Here is a 27,869-nt window from a genome sequence, read left to right as displayed (position 1 = left end):
ATTTGATAAGAAATAAATAAACTAATTTTGCGTTTACCAGTCAGGCTACTAATTGATATTGATGATACCCAAGCCTACATCCGTATGGACTGTGTAAAGAGGGTAACCCAGTTTCAGCCCCAGGAGTAGGTGGCAACGGGCCCCTGGAAAAAACAGCTTGTAGCCCACACCTTGAAGAGTCCTTCAGGCCTTGTGTGTCTAAAAAAAAGAATTCACTCACCTGGGAGATGTCCTTGCGTACGTTATGGAATGAATGTGAGTAAGTACTGTTAGCCTCGTCCAGATTCAACAGAATATCACTAGCGATAGGAGAGTCTAGCTGTGTGTTTATTGAAACTAACTGCATGTGACGACCTTTCCACATGGCCACCTCGTTTAAGGGCAAAGGTCGGGGGCCATACTGATGTCGGAGGTCACCAAGAGGTTCATGTTTCAGAAGCAGCTGTGAAAGGAAAGGAATAAAAATAACAAATGACGCACTATAGGCTATTTTATTGCTATCCCTGAGCATGCAGTCAGGTTCGTGTATCCCAGGTCAAAATTCCAGTTGAACCTAGTTAAACTGGAACTAGTTGAAACCAGTTGATAAACTAGTTAAACACAGTTAAAACCAGTTGGTTTAATATGGAAAATGGACAGAAACCAACTGGTTTATAATTTCAACCTAGTTGAACACAGTTAAACCTAGTCCAAACCAGTTGGTTAATATGGAAAATGGACGAGTTTGGTCACTTTCCAGTTGAACCAGTTGACCCCAGTTAACTAGGTTCAACTGGAATTTTGACCTGGGATAGTGGTGCCTTGCCTTGCCTTCCACCTCTAGGACCCCCGGTTCGAACCCCACTGGGGGCACCAAGTGGATTAATAATACAAACAAATTATATGGCGCTGTACAAAGAACAGAGCGCCCTAAAAAAGGGAGGGCAACAAAAGAACAAAAACGGACCAACGACGAGCCCAGGAAGATGAAACAAAAACAAAACTTGGATTGGGTTTTCAGTCCCCAATTGACGGCATGGGTTATCCATGGAGTAATTCTCTAGATTGTTTCCTCCCACATTTAAAACTGAAAGTTCTTCATCATCTTCTCTTCTCGTTTGGGTCTAGTTAGAGTGTTGAGAGTATTGATCCAGATCCAGATCACAAATTTTCTTCGAGCAAACTTCCAGCATTTGACGCAAACGTGCCACTTTTGAATAGCTTACAAAAGCGTAATACGCACAGTTATTATAGAGCACACCATGTGCAGGGTGTGATATAAGCGTAGGAAAGAGGTAGCAAAAAGATCACAAAGCACCAAGACCCGGCCAGGGAAGATTTGGCAGAAAAGTAAAAATAGTGGTGGTTGGAGCGCTTGGCACCATTCCCAAAGCACTGGGGAACGTCTAGATGAAATAGGGACAAATGTGAGGGTGAACTGGGAGAGAAGGTTGCTTTTCAGAACATAAAATCGGCCCATGGACTCGAACCCTAACCCTGCTTATCAGAAACACCAGAACTCGAGTCCAGTGTGCTTGACCTATCTGCAAAGACACACAATTTTGTATTGAGTACAAATAAAATGTGCATTTAAGTTTGACCTGAACTGACCTTTATCTGTTTGATCCAGCCAATGACGGATGACTCCAGTACGTGAATAACAGCGGTCCTGCGCGTAGGTAGCGCTGCGGCTTCTGCTAACACCTCAATAGAGGGCAGCGGTAGAATTATATCACCCTGTAAAATAAGACAATTTTTTGCTTAATGTAAAAACATTCTTGAAAACCGTAAGAAGCTAGTTTAAAGGAACATTACAAAAATGGTAGAGAAAAAAACTTGTCTAAGATCACAGATTTACATAAAACATACACGGTGTGGTCTAATGATGATGATAGTAGAAAACATCCCTTGAAATATTCTGTCTGAAATGTCATATTTGATGAGAAATAAATAAAATGTTTGGAGTTTTTTGCTCAGTTTGTGTTTTATTCATTTTTAGGGGGACTCGATGTCATGCAAAATGTGTATTCGGTTTTTCACTGTTTTTTTTATACAGATTTGTCAGTTTATGTATATGGTGGATTACATAAAATGCTTAGCAAAAACGATTCTGTAATGTTCCTTTAACCACAAGAGGTTTTTCTTTAAAAATATGCAAATTTTGACATTCTGGCTATGGTTACTGCCAAAGGATTAGATTTGTGGATAAGTCATGAAATGTCTGTTGCGGTGATTGCGAGACTGCTGGCTCCTGCGAGACTACTTCTCTCACGACTACGGCCCCATACAGTTTTGTGCGAGAGCAGTGATCTCGCAAGAACAGTGATCTCGCGAGAGCAGTATTTGATTATTACGACACCACCACGACTCGACTATCTCACCACTGCTTGTCCACAAGTCAACTAAAGGCTTGGCTATATTTACCTCAACATTGCCTTCGGTGACCTCGACATTACCCATCATTCTATGCAGGATGTCCATTAGCTTATCAGCGCTGACCCCTCCATAGGTCAACAGACCATCAGTACAAAGCAGGGGAAGGTACACCTTTAAAAGAATCACAACAAAAAACATAACAATGATAATAATACTTAAAGCCATTGGACCCTTTCGGTACAGAAAAAAAAAAAGTTCACAGATTTACAAATAACTTACAGGGTTTACAGAAGGTAGTGGTGAAATATTATTCCATGAAATGCTTTACTTTTTGAGAAAACAGTAAAACAATATAAACTCTTGATATCAAGAATTACGGATTTATTTTAAACACATGTCATGGCATGGTGAAACATGCAGATACAAGGGTGGGTTTTCCTGTTTTTTTTCTCCCGACTCCGATGACCGGTTGAGCCTAAATTTCCACAGATTTGTTATTTTATATAGAAGTTGTGATACACGAAATGCGGACCTTGGACAGTACTGTTTACCGAAAGGGTCCAATGGTTTTAAGGTCGGGTGACTAGTGCGACTTGTGTCAAAGTCATGACTATTGATTGCTTTAGTCGAGTCGTTGGTTAATCGAGTTGCCATGGCTACTACAAGAGTAGTCGCGACTACAGCAAGCAGCGAGTAGGGGGGGGTTATAAAAATGTGTTCCCCTTGCGTTTAGACAGCACACTGAGTTAAAGTCGGTACGTCGGTTTATCTTTGGTTTTACGAGGTCAAGCTGACGCTACCCCATTGCTCTAACATCCAGTTTATTCACAGAAACCTCGCGCCAAGATACTGCTGCCTACTAACCATTGATCTCTATTATATTGCCACTATAATAGAGATCAATGCTGCTGACCATAATACAGCGCGCTGGTACACGAAAACAATTTCCTGGGCATGTGCATTGAACCACAAAACCGTAACCGTGTTACGTAACAATCACAGAGGTCAATGGGTCATCTGTAGTGAGTTAAACTAGATGTGGTCTTTTTTTATTTTGTCCACACGTTGTTAAAAGATAAACCCGAAGCGATCTAACTTTTCTGGGATAAACCCAAGCCTGTCTAGTACCGCTCAGACACACAGTCTTGAACTCTACAGTGTTGAAGCATGAGTTTAACGTGTGTAAAGGGAAAAGTGAAACAATACATGTAGCCCTGTGCAAACAGACCATGAGATGAGAACATTGTGACCACAACAAACTTGTTGATGGTGTCTGAACGACCTCTTAGTTACCTCTCTCGATAGCAGATCCAGCTGCGTCAGTGACGTTGTATCACAGTCTGTATAAACCACATCAGTCTTAATATTGTCCTTTGTGAGCTTAGAAGCTTGATTGGTCTTGAGGAAGAACATCGCTTTGCTGCGGAGCCCCGTGGGTGGCGACAGCGATGCCTCCAGGGTGTTCTTAGGCTCCTTGGTGAAGATGAAAAGACGACGAACATCTTCGTTGTTGCAGAACTCCAGGAAAGAATGGCTGTTGAGAACAAATTTAAAGACTTTAAAAGGTGGAAATTTGCATGGGGGAAAAAGAATATTAATTTTGGTTTGACCCATATACACCGATGTGTGTAAGCACTGTATACTCAGTACATTCTCGAGCTCTGTGACAGAAAAATCCAGTCATATTAACTTGGGTGGGATCTTTCAACTTCTATTAGAGCGGTGTCTTACCAACTAGACCAGCGAGATTGCCCGGTAGCTACATGTAGAAGCATGAATCCTATATTTTTGCAGCGGGTACCGCAACGGATTAATAGATGGCAATTTGCATCGGGATAAAGAATGTAATTTTGGTTTTACCAATCAATATGTTAGCACTGTAAACATGTACTCAGTACTTTCCAGAGGTCTGTGAACAAAATCACAGGCATAAGGCATACTACTCAGGTGGGATTCAAACCTACGACCTTTAAAGACGCTCTCTCAGACAACAGAGCTTTTTACGTGTACAGAAGTTCAGAATTTCATCTTTGAGAGGGCAAGCCCACTTTCATTTTACAAAGGACATTTCTGAACCTGAATTATAAAGTCTGCAAAGCGGCCGTATGGAAACAACAAACCAAGTTTTGTAGAGCAGAGAATGAAGACATTTCAGTTTGAGTTGTGGGAGAAAACCACTGTACAGGGAAACCCATGCAGTCGGGAAGGGACTGAAAAACCCAATCCATATGCATGGCTCTGGTCCGGGTATCGAACTCGGGTCCACAGAAGTGAAACTGCAGAGACAGTATGACATTAATAGTATATAACAATGTGAGAAAAACACTCCCTCTGAGTGAAGTAACGTAACTTAAGAGGTAATTTCTCAGGAATTTGAAAGCACACAAATTTGTGCAACAAGGGATTTTTTTCTTTCGTTATTCTCTTGCAACTTCGATGACCAATTTAGCCCAAGTACTCACAATTTGTTATTTCATGCATAATGTTGAGATACACCAAGTGAGAAAACAGGTCTTTGACAATTACCAAACATCTCTATTGCTTTGAATTGCTTAACCAAATTGAGTCCTCTAGGGGATTTTGATACTGGTGTCAAATTTTTCAAATAAATTAGTTTGAATGTACCGGTTTTCATCGCTGGCAAAGAGGGCTTTAAGATCATCATTACGAGGCCTTAGGCTTGATGTAATTCTGGTCTCAAGGAATCGCAGTCTCTCATCCACTTCCATCGTATTTGTCAGGCTGGACTAGTCTCGATTTATGGTTACTTGGAAGACGTACATCATCAGTGGGAATTATCTGCAAAGAAACAAAACAATTGCAAACCTTTTTATTTGTTTTGCAGTATCAGGCGGAAATGTAATACAAAATATATAAGTTTGCTAACAAAGTAGTAACTTCGATTGGCTATAATTTCCCCCTTTTTCTAGATATCGTCCCCTCTTTTTTTCTATCAATGGATGTATTTGTTTGTACTTGTTTATGACTCTGAAGAAGGGCTGGTTTGGATCGAAAGCTAGGCCATCTGCTGTCAGACTGTACTGTTTTCACTTTATTTCATTTATTTTAAAGTAAAGTGAAATTGAAAGCCTAACTTAAGCTTGGTTCATACTTCCTGCGAATGCGATACGAATGTTGACGTCACAAATTCGCAAAAACTAATTTGCAGCAATTCAACTCTGGGATCCCAACTCGACTCAACTCAATTGCGAATATCGCTGCGAAAGGAGGGTTGTGACGTCAAATTCACGTCAAATTCGCTTCGCATTCGCATTTGCATGAAGTATCAACCGGACTTAAGTCAAATCAATTATTAGCATCAGTGGAAATCATTAATTAATTTGTCCGAATGTACGACTACAACTACGAATCACTTTTTACAAATTTTAATTAATTAAAAAAAGTTCAAAAACAATTAGTTAACCACCGCAGCAGTACACCCATCATATGTCACAGTAACTTTAACATGTTTAAGGCTGGGTACCAGACCTGCCTGAACTCGTTTTATGTTACGACGATAAAAAGGTTTCCAAACAAAAACCGCAGAAAACAACTTTTCATAACAAAGATAGTGATAAACGACAAGTGGCATACATAATAAATAAATTGTTCATTACCTATTTGTTTCGTTCAATTTACAAACTTGTTCATGGTGACTTTAACAAGCAACAAAGTTCGGTTTACTTTTCTAAACTTCAACGCCTCCAAAATCGAAAAACCGCCATGTTGTTGATTTCCCGGTTGCCAGCGAAACTCATTTGCATACGTAACTTAATCCACTTAGTTCAGCATTATAAAATAAAGATAACAAATTCTAGCACATAAAATTATATTTTAGCAATAACTTGCTTGCATTTACATTTTTTCATACTAGAAAAATTGTATATAATTATTAAAATGTCTAAAATATATATAACGAATTGAATTATTACGCTTTTTTACATAACATTTTGGACGAGACGCATTATTGGAGTAAAAAAAATTATTTTTCCAACAAACAAAATAACAAACTTTTAAAATTACGGCGGTTTTTGTTGTCAAAAAGCAAGTTATTGAAACATGATAGGTTCTTTGTTTGACTGGGCCCTTGGCCCGAGTCAGGGAGAATCTTTAATCGTAGTTTTTAAATTTTACTTGAATATAAAGTGCCAATTTAATATTAAGCTTACAATTTCTGGCAATCCCGAGGATGTGGTATGGAGAATTCTCGGATTCTCTGCGGTGTGAAAACTTTAGACAATCAACGTATCCGAAGAAACAAATGTCATGCCTGAAGAGGGCGCTACTTTAAAAAACTTCCCAAAGTCTCGTGTTTGTTTTTGTTTGATTGTGGGTTTTCTTTTTGTTTTCATGGCTACTTGTTTGTTATTTTGTTTAAAGGTTGTTATTGTATATTTATGTTGTATTGTTCTTCGTAATATCTATATTATCATTTTGTAGGTTGGAAAAACCTGTGATCCTACAGCGCAGGTGAAACTTTCAGGGTTTTTTCAGTTGGTCCTAAATGCAACAATAGAGCAGAGCATCCACAGAAGAGGTCCTAGCTCTTTGAATGCAACGCTCGAATAAAACAAGTCAAACAAGTTTAAAACATTTTACACAAATCCTTAATCCTTTTTTGTGCCGTCCGCTCGACCAACCTTGGAGCATGGAGCAATGCTCCATGCTTGGAGGAATACCGACCCTGAGTTTAGCAAATTTAGTGAAGAAGAAAAAGACGGACTTGGTCAAGTTTATGTGTGTTCCAACAGGCATCTATTTCTTCGGATACCTATTCTTCTGTTGTTCATAAAACACAGACTGCACAGACATGGAGAGCCTTTATTTACTGTACTGATCAACTGACTCACTTACTCGTCGTTTTCCTTTTTAAATTGACGAGTTATGGAAACACTGTTCTTTCAAAGCCATCATGGGTAATTATTTAGATCCCTTTAATCTTGAAAACAATCCTGTTATTTTGTATATCTAAGATTCAAAACAATCCTGATTTTGTTTTACAAGAATTTTATAAATTTACATTTAATGATTTTTAGCTTTAATTTAATATTTATTTTAATTAAATAATAGTATTTTTTCTTTCTTTAGTAAGCATGATTATGGTAAGCCTTTACTAGTTAAACTTAGGGGAAAAGTTTCTGTATGGCGCCACCACTTTTTCATTCGAAATAAAATAACAAAGTATCTAATTTACCTGATTGATATATCCCTTTTTGTAAAAATGAGTGAAAAAGTGGTGGCGCCATACGGAAAGTTATCCAACTTAGGACCTAGTATTTAGTTCTGAGGCCTCCCTCTAGGCCTAATATTTTTAAGAAAAAAATAATGAGATCAGAGATGAGATGAGGTGCGTCATTTCTACCTCAACCGTCAACGGTTGGAAGTTCGTGTCACCCTGTACTGTGTCTGTGTCACTGTCCATGTCACTCTGTCTGTCTGTGTCAGCTGTTTTGGACTTTTGTGTGACTGGTGAATTGATAATTTTATCTTAGCATCTTACTAGTTAAAGGCCTGTCGGCGTCCATTTTTGTACCCTCAGAAATTGTGGACACAAATTGTTGACACTTAGAAAATTATATAATTAATAATTTAACAACATTTGCAGCTAGGTTTTCCGACCCGCCCCTCCCACCCAAACAAATGCCCCCTTCCGAATTGCCAGCAGAAGTAAACAAGGGGCCAAGCCAAGGAAAAAGAGAGCTAGTGTGCATCAATCAACTAACTTAGTAGCTATTAATCTACCACAAAGTCATCCAATCAAATATCAATGGTCATTATCATGATTATGAATCATGCGTTTCCAACACATTAGTTAAAATTAAGAAACCTGATTGTTTCACATCTGCAGAACCAACCCGTTTAAGGATGAACCTCTACCTCCAGCTCATTATCATCCAAGTCTCCAGAAACAACTTTCAGGGAATGAGAAACAGGTACGTAAACAGTTTACTCTAGTCTAGTAGAGGTTTTTGCACTGTTAGGAAGATGACTGTTGATCAGGACAAGCTAGTAGTGTATGGCGCAAACTAGCCACCCGCGCAAGCTTCAAGCTTGCACGGGCAATCTTCAAGATGGGCTGCGCAAACTTCAAGCTTTTAGGAGTGAAATTTGCAGGCGGCAAATTTGCGCATGCGGTTGAAGTTTAATTTCATCAAGCTCAGCATGAACTGCACGGCATAACATGACCCCATACGATGTCGGGTAATGTAGGCTTGCTTGTCGGTCATAATAAAGACCCCTTTTGAATTATCAAGGGTTCTTTTTTTCAAAAAGTATGAGGTGAAATATAAAGTTGCAGGAATGACTTTTGATTCAATGGTCGACACTTAATGGGCATGCAGCAAAAGCTGGTATAAAAAAAAATTGTTTTGACAGTCAGCAATTTTGCAAAAGACTGAAATTCAAGTGTAATAAAAATAAATAACAACTTCAAACACTTTATATTGTTCATTTGTATATCAATGCATAATCTTCAGACAAAACTGAGCCCAACTAGACCGCTGAAGAATGTCGCCATCTCTTCATCCTCTTCCCAAGCCAGACCAGTTGAAAAGTCAAGCCCAGCAGAAAGAGAATTCCTCCGAAAAAGGAACACAATGTTGGCCAAAGAATTACCCACTCACGACACGCCAAGTCCTGGCAACGCATCATCTAAGTTTGACGAATCTTGGCCGACAAGCGAGCGACCATCAACGATTGATAGTCCGGGTGATTATCAGGCGCCTGATTCGTCAATCCCAGCACAGAGCAGTGAAATACACAAAGGTCAGTAGATTTTCTCAGAATAAAATTATAATCTGAGAAGCATTTTTTTGCAGATTATTCTTCTCCTGCGTTGACTTTAATCACTACGGATTTTCGGCATTATCTCAAAGCCACACTTTTACGGTAGTTTGATTCTATCCTATAGGATAAAAACAACTGTGCAGTTCCACAATGTACCCTTTCAAGGATTAAAAACAGAGCTTGTTGACTTCTGGTTATCCATTTAAATGTTTCTACATTCTAGTCTGAACTATATAATCCGATCTGTAAAAATGAAGCAAATGCCAACACACATTTGTTTTTACTGCTGTCTTCAATTTACTGTTCACGAAATTTTGAAAGGGATTTTGAATTCTGGATGGTTGGGTTGGCATAGTGGTATCTTTCCTTGTTGCCTTCCACCTCTAGGAACCTGTTTCAAACCACGCTTGGGCATTATGTGGATTGGGTTTTCAGTCCCTACCTGATTGTGTTGGTTTTCTCTGGAATAGTTCTCTGGGGTTTTTCTCCTGCATCTTAAACTGAAACTGAAACGTCCTTCCTTGTCTTCTCTCCATTGGGTGCTAGGCTAGTGAAGTGACTAAGTTCGTTTTTTCTGTGAGTCTGTGGCCTAACAACCAGAATAAATTAAATAAAATGGTTTGACATTGTTTTAACATTGTTTTTGAACTGTCCAGACTCTAGGGTGATTCCCATAGACTTTAAGATTTTCCAATGGAAGTGCCCTTTTCAAAATGAAAATGGCCTTGCCCTCTAAAAGATGAAATTCCAGGCCTGATGTAGCTCTTTTTCATGCAGTTCCAGGAACCAGCAGAAATACCCAGTCTTCCTTGTCGTCAACTGGAACTGACTACCTAGCTCAGTGGAGAAATAGATCCAAACCAGGGGCTGAAGTGCAGCAATCAAAGCCTATACCAGCTGAGGGGTCTACATTGGCCAAGTAAGTAACTGGTTGGTGTCGTGGCTGAGTGGTCAAGAGCATCAAATCCAATCACTGGTGGTTTAAGTCATGGGTTCGGCCGGGGTCCCGGTCGTGACACTTGTGGCCTCGAGCAAGATACTTTACTATAATTGCTTCTCTTCACCTAGGGGTAAAACAGTGATGTTAAAAGTTTTTCATTTCAATATGCTCAAAGGTACATCCAGAGGTTTCGCTACAGTGAACCGAAAAGCCGTCAAGAACGCCAGCAGGACAAACGAGCGACTGCCGCCGGCAAAGACTTCTGGTGGCTTTCTCCTCCCTCACGGACATCTACGCCTTCGGACATCGGAGATTTCACAAGTGCCTCATCGAGGGATGCAACACAAGACAGAGCACCTCATCGGAGGGTAGAGGGACCAGGGAGGCGTGAGGGTTACAGAGGGAGGGTAACATCATCCTCATCGGGGTCTATTACTGAGGGAGAGGGGCCAGGGAGGCAAGAGAGGTACCTCAGGAGGGTAGCCTCAACCTCATCAGCATCGCCTCCTGAGGGGATACTAGATACAGAGACTGAGGAGCTACAGTCAAGAGCAGAGAAGCTCCTTGAAAGAAGGTTAGTTTTTTGTTTACTTTTCTTTATTGAGATATCGCCCAACTCACAAGGCCGGACTGCCACTTCAACATGTAAGGGCTACACTTCAACTGCCACACGTGGCCACCTACTCCTGGCCCTGAAACCTGGTTGTCCCCTTCACAGTCCGTCAAGATGTAGGCATGGGTATCATCCGCTAGGAGGCTGCTTTATCATTTTCTCACAACCAAAATACACACGGGTCTCTGCTCTTCTCCAACAATTAATAATAATAATAGTGGCTTCGTGCACTTAGTGCACTTAGTGACGATCAAGGCGCTTTAACATACAGTATTTTCCTGCAAGGTATGTGGGGCTATGTTTGATTTTTGAGACCTACTCTTTTTTACATTAGCACTATGTAGATGTTTACATGGCTTGCTTTCTTAAAACTTTATTTTCTATCTTTTCAGTGAGTCGACTATTTTAAGCGAGCCAGCTGTAAGTTCCGAAGGTCTAGGGTTCTCTCCTGGTTCTTCAGACTACCAGGAACCAAAATATGTCCCCCGAGAGGTACCCAGACCCAGTCCTCAGGTACACATGGGTACTGGGTACCAGATAGCACCCAGAAAGGCGTTACGCCCAGAGGAGGATATTCTTCACCAGTGGCGTGTTCGTCGGAGACTGGAGGAGGCTCGTAGACAGACATTGAGACCTGGACTGCAGAGGGACGCCTTGCAACCTGAGGTAATTCAGTGATGCTGATTATAATAATAATAACAATACTCGGTACGTTTATAGCGCTTTATCACACCCCTACCTAACGCTCAGTATTATTTCCTGCAAGGTATGTGGAGCTACGTATTTAAGTTTGAGACCTATACCTTCATAGCACCATGTAATGGTTTATAAGGTACTGTGGTGCAATATGATGTAGATCAGACCAGGAACACAGGGGCAAGCCCCTTCTCTTTACGATCAGTGCACTGGGTTCAGACCAGGAACACCGGGGCGAGCCCCTTCTCTTTACGATCAGTGCACTGGGTTCAGACCAGGAACACAGGGGCGAGCCCCTTCTCTTTACGATCAGTGCACTGGGTTCAGACCAGGAACACCGGGGCGAGCCCCTTCTCTTTACGATCAGTGCACTGGGTTCAGACCAGGAACACCGGGGCGAGCCCCTTCTCTTTACGATCAGTGCACTGGGTTCAGACCAGGAACACCGGGGCGAGCCCCTTCTCTTTACGATCAGTGCACTGGGTTCAGACCAGGAACACCGGGGCGAGCCCCTTCTCTTTACGATCAGTGCACTGGGTTCAGACCAGGAACACAGGGGCGAGCCCCTTCTCTTTACGATCAGTGCACTGGGTTCAGACCAGGAACACCGGGGCGAGCCCCTTCTCTTTACGATCAATGCACTGGGTTCTACACAACACACAGGACCTTTGGCTTTATCATGTCCCATTCAAGGGTGGAGCAATAAGTGTATTGCTAAAGGACTCAAGTTTCACGACTTGGACTCAAACCCACACTCAGCTGAACAGAAACACCAGAGCTTGAGTGCGGTTCTCTTATCCATTCGACTACGACACGCCATGCTCCACAAGGGTAAAAGATTTATGTAGATAAAACAATGGCGGGTTGCCCAAGTGGTGTTACCTCGCCTTCCACCTCTAAAACCGTTGTATCTACTTGGTTTTTATCTTGGTTTCCTTTTTATGTTTTTGTGAAAAGAAATTAAATGCGTATCAGCCAAAATTGTGTATTTGCCCGATACGCTAGCTTGTGCATGCGGAGAACCCAGACTCTGTGAACAAGTTTTTAGCCTGGCCATTCTTCTTTGGTATGGTGTTTCTAGATTGTATTGGGTAAAATAGTACAAAACATGGAAGATTGTTAGTTTTTTGCTCATGAGTTATTGAAAAATTTGCATGATCAAGTGTTTAATTACATAGGGGTCCCTCTGGTACGGGTTTTAAATGAAAATACATTTACATGTACCGTGTAAATGAAGTGCTTTGTTTATTTATTATGATTATGTTTTCTTGTTTAGGAGAAATGGTTTAAAATGTTTGTTTACTGATGGCATTTGTTTCTTATTTTTCATTCTAGAAACCACACTTTGAAGGAACCAGACTGGAAGAATTTAGAAATCGCCTCAAACAGCAAGAGCATATTAGTCAAATAAAGTCTGGTACCCGCCAAACAAACCCTTCCAAACCAATGACACAGACACTGGGGACTGATCCAATGCCTCAAACTATAGCAACTCAGACCAATGGCACACTGCCCTCTACTGTTGAGAATAGTCCAGTCAGAGATGGAGACATTTTTAAAGGTCCTGGAAAATGTTCTCAGATGTTAGAGGGCAGTGTTCAGAGGGAACCAGTGAGGCCACATGCCCACAACCTGCATAGAAAGACAGGCAGAGATGTTGATCACCAGTTAAATTACGAATATGCAAATGAAGCTGAGATGGGCAAGCCAATCATAGCAAGCCCCAGCATCAAACAGACCAATCAGACCGTCCCTCCTCATCTGCATATGGCATGTGACATCATACCCTGCCGGCAAGATCCTTTACTGGACAAGCATCAGCATGGTGACATCAAACAAAGCAAAGACTCCACTAGTAATAAATGGATGAAGTTAAGATATGATGAAAGGGATTCATCAAGAGCAACCAAAGATGTGAGCACTTTCGATCCCACGACATTAAAAGCAGACTCTAGATCCATAGATGATGATTCGATCCATGTCAAGATACCACGCCCGGCAATGCATCCTTTTCCATCACAGACATCATCTGGACATGCTACAACAGCAACCCAAGAGGAGACCCCTTTCCCCTCGATGACATCAAGAGCAAATTCAAGAATCATAGATGACGATCCCATCCATCTCAAGATGCCAAGGCCAAACCCGGCAACGCATCTTCAACCCTCTCAAACATCATCTAGATATGCTACCACTAAGAATATCATCATGGGGGAACCCCAAGATGCGACCTCTTCCCAACCGACAACCTCAAGAGCATACATTAGACCCACAGATCTTGATCCCATCCATCTTAAGATGAAGATGCCACGCCCGGCAAAGCATTTTGTTTCCTCTCAAGTATCATCTAGACATACGATAGCTGAAGGAGAAAGCTCTCTGGAGAGAACTCGGCAGAGACTGGAGTTCGAGGAGGAGGAGGAGACGGTACAAGATGGAGAAGGCGATGAGACCATGCAGTCAGGCGATGACACTCTGAGGGTTACGGCAGATGAGGACAGTGAAGCCAGCATGAAGACAACACCCTCAGGGAGTAATGCAGATGAATCTCATGGTCCGACAACATCCCTTCTTGGTGCGGCGGTCGGTCAGGTAGAAATCTTATCCTTTCATCATTTAAGCAAAGTTATGTGTATCTCATTTCAATCAAAGAAAAGGTTTATGTTTGGTAATCACTCTTAAGATTAATGGCGGTAAAAACTGTTGGTTAGAAGCCTACAGCAGCTTTTGATAGTAAAGCAGCTTTTGATAGTAAAGCATCTGGATGATACATGTATATAAACTGATGGTTTTCGGTATACTTATTTTACTAATTTACTTCAAAATAAGAAGCACTGCACCTGTTGATAATGTATAACATTTTGAAAAACAATTTCCTTCTTAAGGAAGTGGTTTTAGAGAAGGTAATTCAAAGTATTTTCAATCTGAATGCACTGAGTTCTTAATACATGAGTTACACAACACACGGACCTACGGCTACACATCCCATCCAAAGGATGCAGCAATAATGGGTTAAATGTCTTGCTGAAGGACACAAGTGTCACGACCGAGACTCAAACCCACACTCTGCTGAACACAAAAACCAGAGCTTGAGTCTGGTGCTCCTATCAACTCGGCCACGCAAGCCAAGATGTTGTAACTCTCACTAGTTGAAATTCAAAATTCACTCTACTTTTGTTCAGGTGATTTCAGATCGGCTTTTTACGACGCCAAAGAATGTTGCTGCTTCACCTGAGTGGAGTACGGATACCCTTCCCAGTATGCACTCCTCCCTCCAGTCACATGACTCCAGGGTCGTTGCAGCAGACCAAGGTAAATGCTGTATTAATAATAATAATGATAGTATTGAACATTTCTAGTGCGCCATGTCTGTCAATGATAACACTCCCTGCGCAAAAACAAGAACTCTGCTATAAAAGACGACCAAAGTTCGTAAGCTTAGTTTCCAAAATAGATATGTTTTAAGATGTGTCTTAAATTGAAAACAAGTATCTACTTGTCTGAGTTAAAGTTGGAAGCTGTTCCAAAGAGATGGCATGCCAATTACAGTCTATGTATTCAAACGGTGGTTGTATGGGAAGTTTGCTAATTAATGTCAAAGGTAAAGTTGGCTGTATCATTTAGCCAAAAGAGGTCTAAATTTCCTCTTAACTTTTTAGGTCACTACCAGCAAGTTGGACCAAGCATTTCAATCAATCTCTAAGTGAACTATCTTAGCTTCAAATGGTGTTTCCTGGCTGAGAGGTTTTAAGCATAGAAATTTGAGCTGTGGTGTCTCTGGAAACGTCTTGAATGAACACAAACTGCTTACCAAGCAGACGTCTTTATGGTCCCAACGGTAAATCCGGTTTATTTCATGACAATTTCTTTTGTGGTGTCCTGAAAAACTCTTGAATGAAAATAACAAAGTCAATTTTTTTTTTTTTTTTGACGAAAACAAACTGCTTACCAAGCAGAATTCTTAATTAGTCTAATAATGGTAAAAACACAGTCTTTAATTTCATGATAATTTCTTTTGTGGTGTCCCTGGAAACTCTTGAATAAGAATAACAAAGTCAAATTTTTGTTGACGAAAATAAACTGCTTACAAAGCAGAAATCTTAATGGTCTTAATGGTAAACGCAGCCTTTAATTTTGTGATAATTCCCATGAACACTTAACACATTAAAAGATTGTTGATACAGTCTCGGCCCTCAGACTTCACTTCGTTAAGGCAAATATAAAAAATCATGTTTAACATCCTCAATCGCTTCCTTTTTTACAGGCCTTCTCCTTTTTTTCTTTTCTTTTTTTCCCTTTCTTTTTAACTAAATAAAAGGATGCATTTTAACAATCTTAAATAAATACATTTTGGAAAATAGCCCATCCGGTTGTCAAGAGGCAAATAGTGTCGGCAGGCCATTTTGAAATGAAAAAAAGCGCCCTCCTCCTTACTTTTTTTGAAAGGCAGTCCGACTAAACATGTTTTGTTTTTTTTGGTGGGAGGCCTTATTGCGCGACTTGTGTTTTGTGCTGATAAGAACAACCTGGTCGTCGCTCTCTTCAACTCAATTCCTCCCCCCTTGCTAAGAGCCTAGTTTATATTACAGGATGAGCCAGTTAATCCCCGCCGTAGGCGATTCGTTCGGTTGTTCTGGACATAGATTGTCCAAGGTGAAAGGGATTAGGAAGATGACCACCATCGCTCCGACACAATAAAGTAGTTCCGGTGGTTTAATTACGGGTCTGGTTTTTGTTTATAGTAGCGTTGGATGGATTTCTTGATTGACCCTTGTGATGGGCCAGCAGTGTTTGGGTCTTTGTAGCCGGTCTGTTTGTCAGTCACTTGTGTTGTGTTTTTCTGTTTACCTTTGAGAGATGGGCCAGCAGTGTTTGTGTTTAGGTCTGTTTGTCAGTCACTTGTGTTGTGGCTGTCTGATTATCTTTGAGAAAATGCTCTTGATACTTCTAGTTTGGTTTTGTTTGTAGTAGTTCGTTGGATGGAATATTTGATTCACCTTTGTGATGGGCACATCACAGAGGTGCTTTTTCTTTCACTATTTTCTTGCAACTTTGATGACCAAATGAGCCGAAATTTTTACAGGTGAGGATGCAGGTCTTTGACAATTACCCAAAGTATAAACTGCCTTTAAGTTATTGCACACACAAAACCTGCCAATGATCCCATTGATGAGTAAGTCTTTTAAAAACTAAAAACTCACTATTGTCGGGATCCCTCAACATTATTTCACGTTTATCAGATGTCGTGCCCCAATATTTTGCGCAGGTCATTCGCGTTGTCCGCAGAAAGTTCTTGTATGTTTTTTCAACTTTGAAACAGCATCATTTACCAAAATCCGTTCAGAGAGAAGTACTAGAATCAAACTGGGCTTAAGGAACTCTAACTTTAGTCTGGAGTGAGTCCTTCATTCTGATTTGAAAATAGTTTGCTACAAGTCAAGGTAACTATTCACTCATATCCGACTGACTGACCTAGGCCGTAATTTCTCACCTTGTGTTTGGAATATCATCCACCTGTCACATGGCCTTTCTATTTTCTAATTTAATTTTTTTTTATGATGAGGCTTTTTTTTTCCCTCATTCAAAGTTTTAATAACTCCAACCAACCTAACCGTTCCAAACGTGCATGTCAAAGTTATATCATTATTTATTCCCAGACAGGTATTGAAGTTCTGATTTATGAGACACCTTGTATTGTAAGGGTTTACAAGATGCTGTGGCACATTAAGCAGCCACTGCCAAAAACACTCAGGCTAACCCCTTGTTCTTACCAATTGGTGTGACTGGGTTCTGCTACTTGCAGTTACACAACACACATCATGACCAACCATTTTAAGCAGTAATGGTTGAGTGTCTTGCCTAAGGCCACAATTGTCAAGACCGGGACTTGAACCCACACTCTGCTGATCAGAAACCCCAGTGCTCGAGTGCTCTTAAACCCCGTCCCACAACACGTTAATATTGGATTTTGTTAGAGTAAAGAACAGTCTGAGAAGACATAGAAGGAAGTTAGAATATTTTGTTATTAAATTTTTGGTATGATTTTCAGGTCTGTCTCTCCAGTTTATTGTTACTAACTTCCTGTTTCCATCTTCAGGTCGTTTTGGGGGTGAAGAGGTCAAGGATGGGTCATCCACGTCTTCGGACGGTGAGGAGTTTGCAGAAGATGAGTTGTTACAGCTGCTGCGGCGACGTCGAGCGCAGCACGAGAACCAACTACAAGAATTAGACCATCTTATCCTTGCACGGACTAGTGTCACATGACAGGGAGTCTACTTAGGGGCGTGGACAGTGTAGAATAAAAAGAAGGGGGGCTGAATTTGAAGAGGTTCCTGTTGATGGGAGTGCCAAAGACCGTGCAATGAGAGCCAACATTAATAGGGGCCACGGGGGCCGTAGTGCAGGGGCCCAACCAGATTTGCAAGTACTGTAGCCCTATTTTGGGGGTCTCCCTATTTTGTCAATATCTTTGTTCGAGGTGCTATTAATTTATTTCATTACATATCCAACAACCTTGGATAGGGATTAAGAAACAAGAAGAAAAGTGAAGTTTTAGATGTGGGAGGAAAACCCTATGAGCTAAACCCAGGCAATCGGGGGTCAAATTTATAGAGCTGCTTCAGAAAAAAAAAAAATTGCTGAACAATTTTCTGAGAAAAATTAGCAGGATACCAGTCACAAGTGGTACACATGACATAGTAGTTTGGCTGTTTACCTTATTCTAGTAAGCATAATTGTGTTGTGCTTAGCTATATTTTGTACTTAAAGACACTGGCCACTATTGGTAATTGACAAAGACCAGTCTTCTCACTTGGTGTATCTCAACATATGCATAAAATATCAAACCTCTGAAAATTTTAGCTCAATTGGACGTCGAAGTTGCGAGATAATAATGAAAGAAAAAACACTCTTGTCACACGAAGTTGTGTGCTTTCAGGAGATGCTTGATTTCGAGACCTTAAATTCTAAATCTGAGGTCTTGAGATAAAATTCATGGAAAATTACTTCTTTCTCGAAAACTACATCACTTCAGAGGGAGCCGTTTCTCACAATGTTTTATTCTATCAACCTCTCCCTGTTACTTGTTACCAAGTAAGTTTTTATGCTAATAATTATTTTGAGTAATTACCAATAGTGCCAACTGCCTTTAAGCAGCTCTACAAAACTTGGCCCAGGTAGGGACTAAAAACTCAATCCATGTAAGGTTCAAGTCTGTCTGAGTGGGATTCGAACCAGGGTCCATGTAGAGGTGAAAGACGGAAACCACTGAGCCAACCTTATCCCAATAGTAGATCAGGGGTCGATTGCACAAATAGTTAGGATTAGTCCTAGGAGATATAATTAAAGACAGTGGACACTATTGGTAAATTACTCAAAATAATTATTATCATAAAACCTTTCTTGATTACGAGTAATGGGGGGAGGTTGATAGTATAAAACATTGTGAGAAACGGCTCCCTCTGAAGTGATGTAGTTTTTGAGAAAGAAGTAATTTTCCACAAAATTTGATTTCGAGACCTCAGATTTAGAATTTGAGGTCTCGAAATCAAGCATCTCCTGAAAGCACACAACTTCGTGAGACAAGGGTGTTTTTTTTCCTTTCGTTATTATCTCGCAACTTCGAAGACCGATTGAGCTCAAATTTTCACAGGTTAGTTATTTTATGCATATGTTGAGATACACCAACTGTGAAGACTAGTCTTTGACAATTACCAATAGTGTCCACTGCCTTTCAGGCTAGTCCTAATAGGATGAGTAACTTATCTTGAGATAAGACCAGTCTTGTGAAATCCACACAGGACCCAATTTCAAATAGCTGCTTCAGCTCAAGAAAGGGCTAAGCACAACAAATAATTGCTTACCAGTAAAAGGTTACTAGTCAAAATACCATGTCACATGTACAATTTGTTACTGGAATCCGGCTCATTATTGCTAATAAACAGTTATTTCTTAATTTACAATATTGATTTATTTATTGGTGAATTTAAATATATTTATGAATTAAAATGCCCAAGTCAAACTATGAGCCACGATTGAGTTTGATTATCAGTTTCTATTTTACTTCGCATGCCTGAGATAATTTTCCTCAAGATAACTTCGGACTCAGTTGGTCATCGAAGTTGCAAGAGAATAATGAAAGAAAAACACCCTTGTTTCACAAAACGTGTGTGCTTTCGAATATAAAGTATTAGGGGCTTCATACCTGAAGTCTTAATATTTGAGTGAGAAATTACCCCTCTCTCAAAAACTACGCTACTTACGCTCCCCATAGCTCGTTACCAATTGAATTTTCATGCTAACAATAATTGTTAGTAATTATCAATAGTGTCTATAGCCTTTAAAAGGTTTGGGTACTTTTTGTACGGGAAACAAAATCTCCACATACAGTAACACCGATTTACATGAAACGAACACGATTTTATATTAAAAATAATGATGGTAGAAAGCTTCCCTTTAAATATTACTTGCTGAGGTGCCGTAGTTTTTGAGAAATGAGTAAAATCATTTTTTTTAACGAAAATCATGTTAGCATAATGTACATGTACAACGGCTAAACGTGAATCTCCTGAAAAAAATTGCTTTGTGATTTTCAAATTTGTCTTGTCAACAACTTGACGACCAATACAACTGAAACTTGTACAGGTAATTTATGTTACATGCAACTTAATTCACATTGAGTAGGGATTCGTGTCATGGCCAAGTTGATAAACAAAATTATCGAACCCTTTAAAGGCACTGAACACTATTGGTAAGTACTCAAAATAATTGTTCGCATAAAAACCTCTTTGGTAACCAGCAATGGAGAGCTGATGCAACAGTTTCCTCTGAAGTAACGTAGTTTTTTAGAAAGAAGTAACTTCTCACTTAAATATTTGAATTGAATTCGAGACCTCAGCTGGGTTCTCCAATTCAACATCTGAAAGCACACAACTTATGCGACAAGATATTTTTTCTTTCATTATTCTCTCGCAACTTTGGCGACCAATTGAGTTCAAATTTTCACAGGTTGGTTTTTATAAGCATATGTTGAGATACACCAAGTGATAAGACTGGTCTTACTGACAAAGGATTCCATTGCATTTAATGACAAGACACCGAAAGACTGTGAACTTTCAAAAACTAAAGATGTATAGCAGATACCATGCAGCTCTGCAGAGCATCACAATTTGCGACCTCAGACAATGTAATTGTTACACTGTAAACAAAGACCGTCTAATTGCATCATGCGTGTGGCAGTTTAGCAACGGTGAACACTGAAACAATAGAAGACTGTGGACCAAAACAATGTCTAATTTGCATAATGGGCTACGTCTGGCAAGTGACGGTTAACAAGTCTGGGTTGAACGGCTTTGACTATTAGCTAGGTTGACTAGGCATAATCCGCGTAAGATATCCGTAGATACACTATGCAACATCATTTTGCACGTGAGAGTTAACTCATGAATCCATGGTCTAATATAGGGGCTATAACAGAGGTGGCTTTGTTATGGTTTTACTGTTCTAATAGATGAGTTATGTTTTAGTCTGACGATGAGCCCTACTTTTGTTCTCATACTAAAATGTACAAGTCGTCAAAGACCAGTGGCGGATTGATACATGACGTGTTGTGCGGTCAGTTTGTCCTTGGGCGGGCCATGACGTCTGCTAAGTTGTGACTTGGCTCGCGTTTGAAATTCGAGGCATGTGGGTATAGACATTTCTCAAGAGTGTTCCACATTAACTTTTAATAGAAAGTTCTTGACAAGAACATCGGCATTTCAACACTTGACGTGGGTAGGAAGGTCCAAGTTCAAGAATTGAGTATTGAAGTCTCAAGTTTGGGGACATCGTCATCCTGCTAATTTGGAAGTGCCGGGGACTGCATGGCTAAGAGCCCCTCTCGGTCCGACCTTCGACCGGTAGTAGCGCGCCGATCTACCCCAGCCACACAAGATGACATGAAGGGTCAAGACCGGAGCACAACAGTCAAAGTTTGTTTTGTATCTCTAGAAATATCACAAGTCAGAGATGTCACCGTGTCAAACTCTTCAACAAGTGCGGCTGTCAAAATTGGGAATATAAAGCATTGGTGCTGAAACTCTTACGGGTGATGGTTTGTTTTGGATAGTGTGCGGTGGTTTTAAATGGGATACACTCTATTTGAAATTGTTGGTCACTAAAGACAGTATCGTGATACATTTATACGGTATTTTAATCAACTCGCAACTGCATTCAATCCGTTTGGAGACAGGACACCCTTGAATACACTTCTTTTTAATAAATACTTACCAACAAGTCTTCATTAGTTCGTTACTTGTGGGACGGTAACGACGAAAGATGGAGTTTTCGATACCACGAGGGATTGAACACAGCGCGTTCGCCGGCAGGATTAACGCCGTCCAAAATGCGTCAGCCACGGCGCGGCTCCCACCGACTCACGGTGCTACCCCGTTCTCCATCGAAGACATTTTGAACCGCTGTGCACCGTGTCTACCGACCCAAACTCCCCCGTGTAGAAATCGCAGAACCCCGTCAGACTCCACTCCCGAAGTCGGAGCAAGAAGTTCACCGAACATGGTAAATGGTGACGATAGTGTCAACCAAAATATTGTGAAAATTGCCAAATCTGAGACTTGTTTTTCGTTCACCGCGCTTCCGTCTGTTCCGAAGTGCCTTGGATTTGCAACGTGTACGGCAGCGGTTTGCGTCTGTCGAGAGAGGTACGTGGACGGCGAGAATGACCCATGGCCCTTCCTGATGCGAACTCCGGGTAAGTCCGAAGAAGAAACTTGTTCTTTATTTTTATTTTATACTCTGGATGCATTGAAAATGATTGCTTTTAAATGCACTGCACACCTTTGGTAAAAAAAAAAAACGTACAATTACCACTTTGCTTTACGAAGGAATTTGCTAACCAGTATTTTCTTCGTGTTATAACAGCTTCTTGAAATTGTGCCCAGGTGGATTGCCGGGTTTCCAGCGAGTTACTAAAAGTTTTAAAGCTGCATTTAACTCACTGAGAGTGCCGTCAAGTGCCTCCACAACATTAATCTGACACTAAACTTAAAGGCACTGGACACTATGGGTAATTACTCAAAATAATTGTTAGAATATTACTTAATGAGCAAAGAAGATATGTTAATCGTATAATTGTGAGTAACGTAGTTTTTAAGAAAGGGGTAATTTGTTACTCAAATAATAACATACCAGTCATAAAGCCTTTTATTTGGAATCTGTACGCACACAATCTTACATGTAGCCAGAAACACCGGAGTTAACCCTACTCGTTCATGATAAGTGCTCTGGATTATGTTATGTACACTGCCAATCATAGTAGGTCCTACACCTTCCGCCATTTTCATGGGAGAAATTTAGCAAGGCTCCCTTGCTAAGGTAGCAAGGTTGTTGCAAAATGTACCTCGTGAGGACAACCATTTTTCTACTGTTCAGAGTATCTTGCAAAATCTTTTCAAACATTGCTACATTCTACAACCATGCTAAAAATTAAGCGAGGGACCCCAGTTAAATTGATGTCGTGTGTATAGCACTTTAATGTTCCATAATCCGAAGAACAAATCTGAAATAAGTGCTGAAGGACGCAAGCGCCATGACCAGGACTCGAACCCACACTCTGCTAATCAGAAATACCAGAGTTTCAGTTCGATGCTCCAAATCGCAGTGTACGACACGCAATAGAAGTAAGAAGAAAGAAGAAAAGCGGACTTGAAAGCAAAGCAAAAGATGGTTTTACTCTTATACTCCTCCATGGATTATCATCTTGCCCAAGATCAGTCAAACAACTGTCCTAAAAATCAAACATTAATTCTTTACAAATAGCATTTCCGTTTCCAAATAAACAACCACAAACGAAAGAGACTGGCGTGCCTTTTAGAATTATCACCCCGTATGATACACCGGAGTACGGGGACCACCACCAGGCACTCAAGCCGACCTGTCACCAGGGATTTTGCAAAGCGACGGGTCACCTTGGGTCAGCGAAAGGGTTCAAACCATCACGGCGGTCCTGAGGTCCGGAAACATTCACACACCGGAAACTTTCAAAAACGGAGTAATGAAGTCATGTTTATTGTTAGAGTGTCGTATTTGAGACTCTCAGAGACTGCATTGGAATTACATCATCACTCGTAAGACACAAAAGTACACTTTGACGTTTAGTATAAAGTCAAGTTCCTGTAATAGTAGATGCACTTGACGGCTCTTTCATACAGCTCAAAAAGCGATAGCTGGGACCCAAAGCCACCGCCGTCCTGCACCTCATGAGCAACTGTCTGCATGATAACTGTGTCTGTTTCGACGTCCCAGCAACTAACAACAACAAAAACAACATCAACAACAAAAACAACAACTGATCGGTCATTTTTATATCTCCTTGCTCATGTGGTTTCATGTTTTACTATTGGGTTAATGAAGTTCATGGTTTTGTTTTGTCCACAGTGGTTTACTTATTATTTTGTATCGGCATGTGAATTCATTTGCTTCTTGTTTATATGCTTAAAGACACCGGAAACTATTGGTAATTACTAGAAATAATCACAAGCATAACAACTTTAACTGGTTACGAACAATGGTAAGCCGTTGATAGTATGACACATTGTGAGAAACGGCTCCCTATAAAAGTAACGTAGTAATTTCTCACTAAAATATATGAATTAGGAATTCAAGCATTAGAAAGCACACAACTTGTGCGAGAGGGGTGTTTTTTCTTCCATAATTCTCTCGCAACTTCGACGACCAATTGAGTTCAAATGTTCACAGGTTTGTTACTTTATGCATACATTGAGATACACCAAGTGGGAAAACTGGGTCTTTGACAATTACCAAGTTAATGTGCCTAGTGCCTTGAAGAGCCTTGGGCGTATTTTCAGGCGGATTTTGGCGCTAATAAAAAAAAACACTTTATTTGTATTAACATTATTAATAAACAACAACAAACAGCAACATTAACAACACATTTCTTGTCTGGATTTCCACAGCTGGATATTGCATACCATCACTATTCCCTTCAGACACTGCGTCCGGAACTCTACGGAACAGGCGGCGGAAAGCACGCACCGTGTTCGTCGACTCACAACTACGGGGGCTGGAGGAGCGTTTCCAGGCGCAGAAATATCTCTCGACACCGGAGAGAATCGAGTTGGCCGTAGTTCTCGGGTTGTCAGAAACACAGGTATAATTGCAGTTATGGTGTTTATCTTAAAGGCACTGGACATCTTTGGTAGTTGTCAAAGACCAGAATTCTAACTTAGTGTATCTCATCTATCTATGCATAAAATAACAGATCTGTGAAATTCTGACTCAATTGGCCATCGAAGTTGCATGAGAACAATGAACAAAAACTAAAACACCATTGTTGCACGAAATGTGTGTGCTTTCAGATTCCGCAAAAGAGTTTCGGGCCTGAAATCTTTATTTGAATGAGAAATTTAAAAAACATTGCTCTTTACAAGTCATTTTATGATAGCAATCATTTTGTTTAATAACCAGTGTCAGATGCCTTTAATCCATTCAGTGACTATGTGAAATGTATTAAACAGGATTGGTAGAGCTGACAAAGTAGTCGCACAGCATGTTTTGTGGATCAACCGTGGAAGAACAAACATATGGTGATCAAAACCTATAAACCGACCACGTTAACAATTAATTGTCTCACAAACAAATTATCGAAATATCTGTGGGCCTTCGAGGGTAATGTTGAACACGATTTTGACAGGGCAATGTTTTGCAGCAATTACGGAGTCTAGCGCCCAAGAGCTTTGCTAATCTAGACACTGAACCGTTATGACAATGTCTAATGAACCCCGTTAGGGATCCACCCCACTAAAATACACTCCCATAGGGGTGCAAAATGCTAATAATATAAAAAAAACAAAAACAAAAAAAACACGAAAAATACTTGAAAGTCTCACAGCTTTTTACGGTAGCGGGAAAACAATTCACTGGGTCTTGAACCTTTATTACAATCTTGTTCCTTCTTTAAAGACACTGGACACTATTGGTAATTGACCAAGACCAGTCTTCTCACTTGGTGTCTCTCAACATAAAAAACTGTGAAAATTTGAGCTCAAATTGGTCGTCGAAGTCATTGCGAGATAATAATGGAAGAAAAAACACTATTGTCACACGAAGTTTTGTGCTTTCAGATGCTTGATTTCGGGTCCTCACAATCTAATTATGAGGTCCCGAAATCAAATTCGTGGCAAATTACTTCTTTCTCGACAACTATTATGTTACCTCAGAGGGAGCCGTTTCTCACAATGTTTTATACTATCAACGGCTCTCCATTGCTTTTTACTTGGTACGGAAATAAGTTTGATTTAAATTACAAATTTGATTAAAGACAATTGTTCATACTCTTTTTTTCTCTCTACTTTCAGGTCAAGACTTGGTTTCAGAACCGACGAATGAAACAGAAGAAAGATTCGACCGGGCTTGTGGAGACGAAAGACCGGGACACCAGGAGCTCAACAAAGGGTCAACCTACGGGCAAGAAACGGGGCAAAGTCCCCGCCGATGACTCGGACATCATAGCTATAAACTAGGGAAAAGAGTGTCAACTATTAGAAAGGCTGGGCTTTATGCAAATGCGCCCTGCAAAATTGGCTGGTAACATGTTCCTGCTAAGCAGTACCATTCTGTATTTAACCAGTTTGTGTGATTCATGCAATTGGGCCCGGTAAACGCAAATTTAATGCAAATTTGGCTGGTAACAAGTTCCTGCTAAGCAGCACCATTCTGTATTAGGCAGTTTTTGTGCTTACATGCTTTATGCAATTGGGCCCGTGTCGTCACAGAGCTGTACCGATCCGCCCTCTTCGTCTAATTTTTGTTTAAATACATTGAACAGGGCTGTGGCTACAGTTGGCGTCAACAGTAATGCAATTCCTCTGTGTCGTGGGTCATGCCCGAGGGTAGACGAATGTAAACAGCCACATCTAGCCACAGCCGTTTAGATGAAACGGCTTACAGCTTTTAGGGAATTTTGGTGATTACTCAAAACATTAATGACCACAAAAAATTACTTGCTGAAGCACTGCAGCTGTTGAAATTGTTTACAGGCAGTGGACACTATTGGTAATTACTCAGATCATTATTAGCATAAAACCTTACTTTGTAACGAGTAATGGAGAGAGGTTGATGGTATAACACATTGTGAGAAACGGCTCCATCTGATGTAACGTTTTGAGAAAGAAGTAATTTTTCACGAATTTGAGGTCTCAAAATCAAGCATCTGAAAGCACACAATTTCGTGTGACAAAGGTGTTTTTTCTTTCATTATTATCTCGCAACTTCGACGACCAATTTAGCTCAAATTTTCACAGGTTTATTATTTTATGCATTTGTTGAGGAGATACACGAAGTGAGAAGACTGGTCTTTGACAATTACCAAAGGTGTCCAGTGTCTTTAAAATTTGTAGAAACAAAGGAATGTGGTTGTAAAGAGACATTCACATTACAATTCAATCTGAGAAACGTTTCTGCATGAAACAGTTATCAGATTTTAGTAATGGACATTACACCTCAACATTTTCGGCAATTTTTTTTTTTAAACGCTACAATTTTTTGTAATTGAAATTTCGCAGTTTTATTGTGTATAGAAATTATCTACATTGATATAGGATTAACGCAACCGGACGGTACTATATAGTAAGAGAAGCTGACTGTTGTTAGTATTGTTTGGCGTTTAGAACCACCTCGAGTTTTGCCTGTTTATTTGGTTCAACTTAATCGCATCAATAGTGGATTGGGTGTCTGTCATCATTGTATAAACTTGTAAATATTAGGTGACTGTAAACATTGTATATAGTGTTAGTAAGAAATCGCTTGTACCCGGTAATCATCCAAAAAGTTCTATGGTGAGTGCCGAAACAGTAGTATCAAAGCTGGAAGAGCTTATACAAGCAAAAGATGGTGGCCGTTGTTGCTGTTGTTGCTATTGTCTTCTTTGTTATCGTCTATATTGCTGCTGCTACTGTTGTTATTGTTGTTGTTTTTGTTGTTGTTGTTGTTGTTGATGTTGTTGTTGTTGGTGTTGTTGTTGTTGTTGTTGTTGTTGTTGTTGTTGGTGGTGCTGTTGTTGTTGTTGATGTTATTGTTATTGTTGTTGTCGTTGTCGTTGTGAGGTTATTTTCAGAATTCATTTTTACAGCTAGGCATAAATCGTAAAGTCAGGCTTAATGCCGCACCCTTTTCTGACTTATTGTACAGATTTTAACTGCATATTATTCACCCGACCTTTAAAACAATGTATCCACAAACTGCAGGGTTGTGTTCTTGCCAATAAATTATCATTACAAAGCAGAAAACTTTTCTTGGTTGCCTTGTTCCTAATAGACATAACCGACTGTATGACCATCTGTGTTACAAAAACTACTAAAAGTTCATTCCAACACTAATCCCATAATCCGGTGAGTGGTTCTAGTGTTGCGTAATTTAAGACTGGTCTATACGAAACACATGTTGCACAAACTGACCATTGAA

The 27,869-nt window shown here is 40.2% G+C and overlaps 3 protein-coding genes across 4 annotated transcripts; 2 read left to right on the top strand and 1 right to left on the bottom strand.

Moving 5' to 3' along the window:
• Positions 1-74: 74 nt before the first annotated feature.
• Positions 75-6,557, bottom strand: LOC117301819 (dynein beta chain, flagellar outer arm-like). The gene is made up of 7 exons (XM_033785818.1): positions 6,525-6,557; positions 4,981-5,154; positions 3,649-3,889; positions 2,404-2,526; positions 1,591-1,716; positions 221-442; positions 75-89 (listed from the first exon to the last, which is right to left on the bottom strand). Exons 2-7 carry the CDS (start codon positions 5,082-5,084, stop codon positions 75-77), a joined length of 831 nt encoding a protein of 276 aa, XP_033641709.1. The 5' UTR covers positions 5,085-5,154; positions 6,525-6,557.
• Positions 6,558-7,137: 580 nt separating this feature from the next.
• Positions 7,138-18,160, top strand: LOC117301286 (proline and serine-rich protein 3-like). 2 transcript variants are annotated; one of them, XM_033785173.1, is made up of 9 exons: positions 7,138-7,271; positions 8,204-8,288; positions 8,832-9,120; positions 9,925-10,060; positions 10,257-10,655; positions 11,087-11,360; positions 12,726-13,982; positions 14,573-14,702; positions 17,488-18,160. In XM_033785173.1, the coding sequence occupies exons 1-9, from the start codon at positions 7,240-7,242 to the stop codon at positions 17,652-17,654; spliced, it is 2,769 nt and encodes a 922-aa protein (XP_033641064.1). In that variant the 5' UTR covers positions 7,138-7,239; the 3' UTR covers positions 17,655-18,160. The 2 variants fall into 2 exon arrangements, with proteins under 2 accessions (XP_033641064.1, XP_033641063.1); XM_033785172.1 differs by having other exon boundaries at positions 9,919-10,060.
• A 3,547-nt stretch (positions 18,161-21,707) lies between these two features.
• On the top strand, positions 21,708-25,930 carry LOC117301818 (homeobox protein DBX1-A-like). Its single transcript, XM_033785817.1, has 3 exons — positions 21,708-22,140; positions 24,365-24,558; positions 25,766-25,930. Exons 1-3 carry the CDS (start codon positions 21,708-21,710, stop codon positions 25,928-25,930), a joined length of 792 nt encoding a protein of 263 aa, XP_033641708.1.
• The last annotated feature ends 1,939 nt before the right edge of the window (positions 25,931-27,869 follow it).

The sequence above is a fragment of the Asterias rubens genome, chromosome 17, assembly GCF_902459465.1.
Source record: "Asterias rubens chromosome 17, eAstRub1.3, whole genome shotgun sequence".
NCBI classification, from domain to species: domain Eukaryota; kingdom Metazoa; phylum Echinodermata; class Asteroidea; order Forcipulatida; family Asteriidae; genus Asterias; species Asterias rubens.
Note: the sequence above shows the minus strand (reverse complement) of the source record. Positions and strands in the feature narration are given on the sequence as shown.

Coding starts and splice junctions, on each gene's coding strand:
- LOC117301286 (XM_033785172.1), top strand. CDS start 7,240: ATGGAAACACTGTTCTTTCAAAGCCATCATGG. Junction 10,656..11,086: donor GAGAAGCTCCTTGAAAGAAG/GTTAGTTTTTTG, acceptor CTATCTTTTCAG/TGAGTCGACTATTTTAAGCG. Junction 11,361..12,725: donor GGGACGCCTTGCAACCTGAG/GTAATTCAGTGA, acceptor TTTTCATTCTAG/AAACCACACTTTGAAGGAAC.
- LOC117301819 (XM_033785818.1), bottom strand. CDS start 5,084: ATGGAAGTGGATGAGAGACTGCGATTCCTTGAGACCAGAATTACATCA. Junction 1,717..2,403: donor TCACCGAAGGCAATGTTGAG/GTAAATATAGCC, acceptor CTTATTTTACAG/GGTGATATAATTCTACCGCT. Junction 443..1,590: donor GCTGGATCAAACAGATAAAG/GTCAGTTCAGGT, acceptor TTCCTTTCACAG/CTGCTTCTGAAACATGAACC.
- LOC117301818 (XM_033785817.1), top strand. CDS start 21,708: ATGGAGTTTTCGATACCACGAGGGATTGAACACAGCGCGTTCGCCGGC. Junction 22,141..24,364: donor CTTCCTGATGCGAACTCCGG/GTAAGTCCGAAG, acceptor GGATTTCCACAG/CTGGATATTGCATACCATCA. Junction 24,559..25,765: donor TCGGGTTGTCAGAAACACAG/GTATAATTGCAG, acceptor CTCTACTTTCAG/GTCAAGACTTGGTTTCAGAA.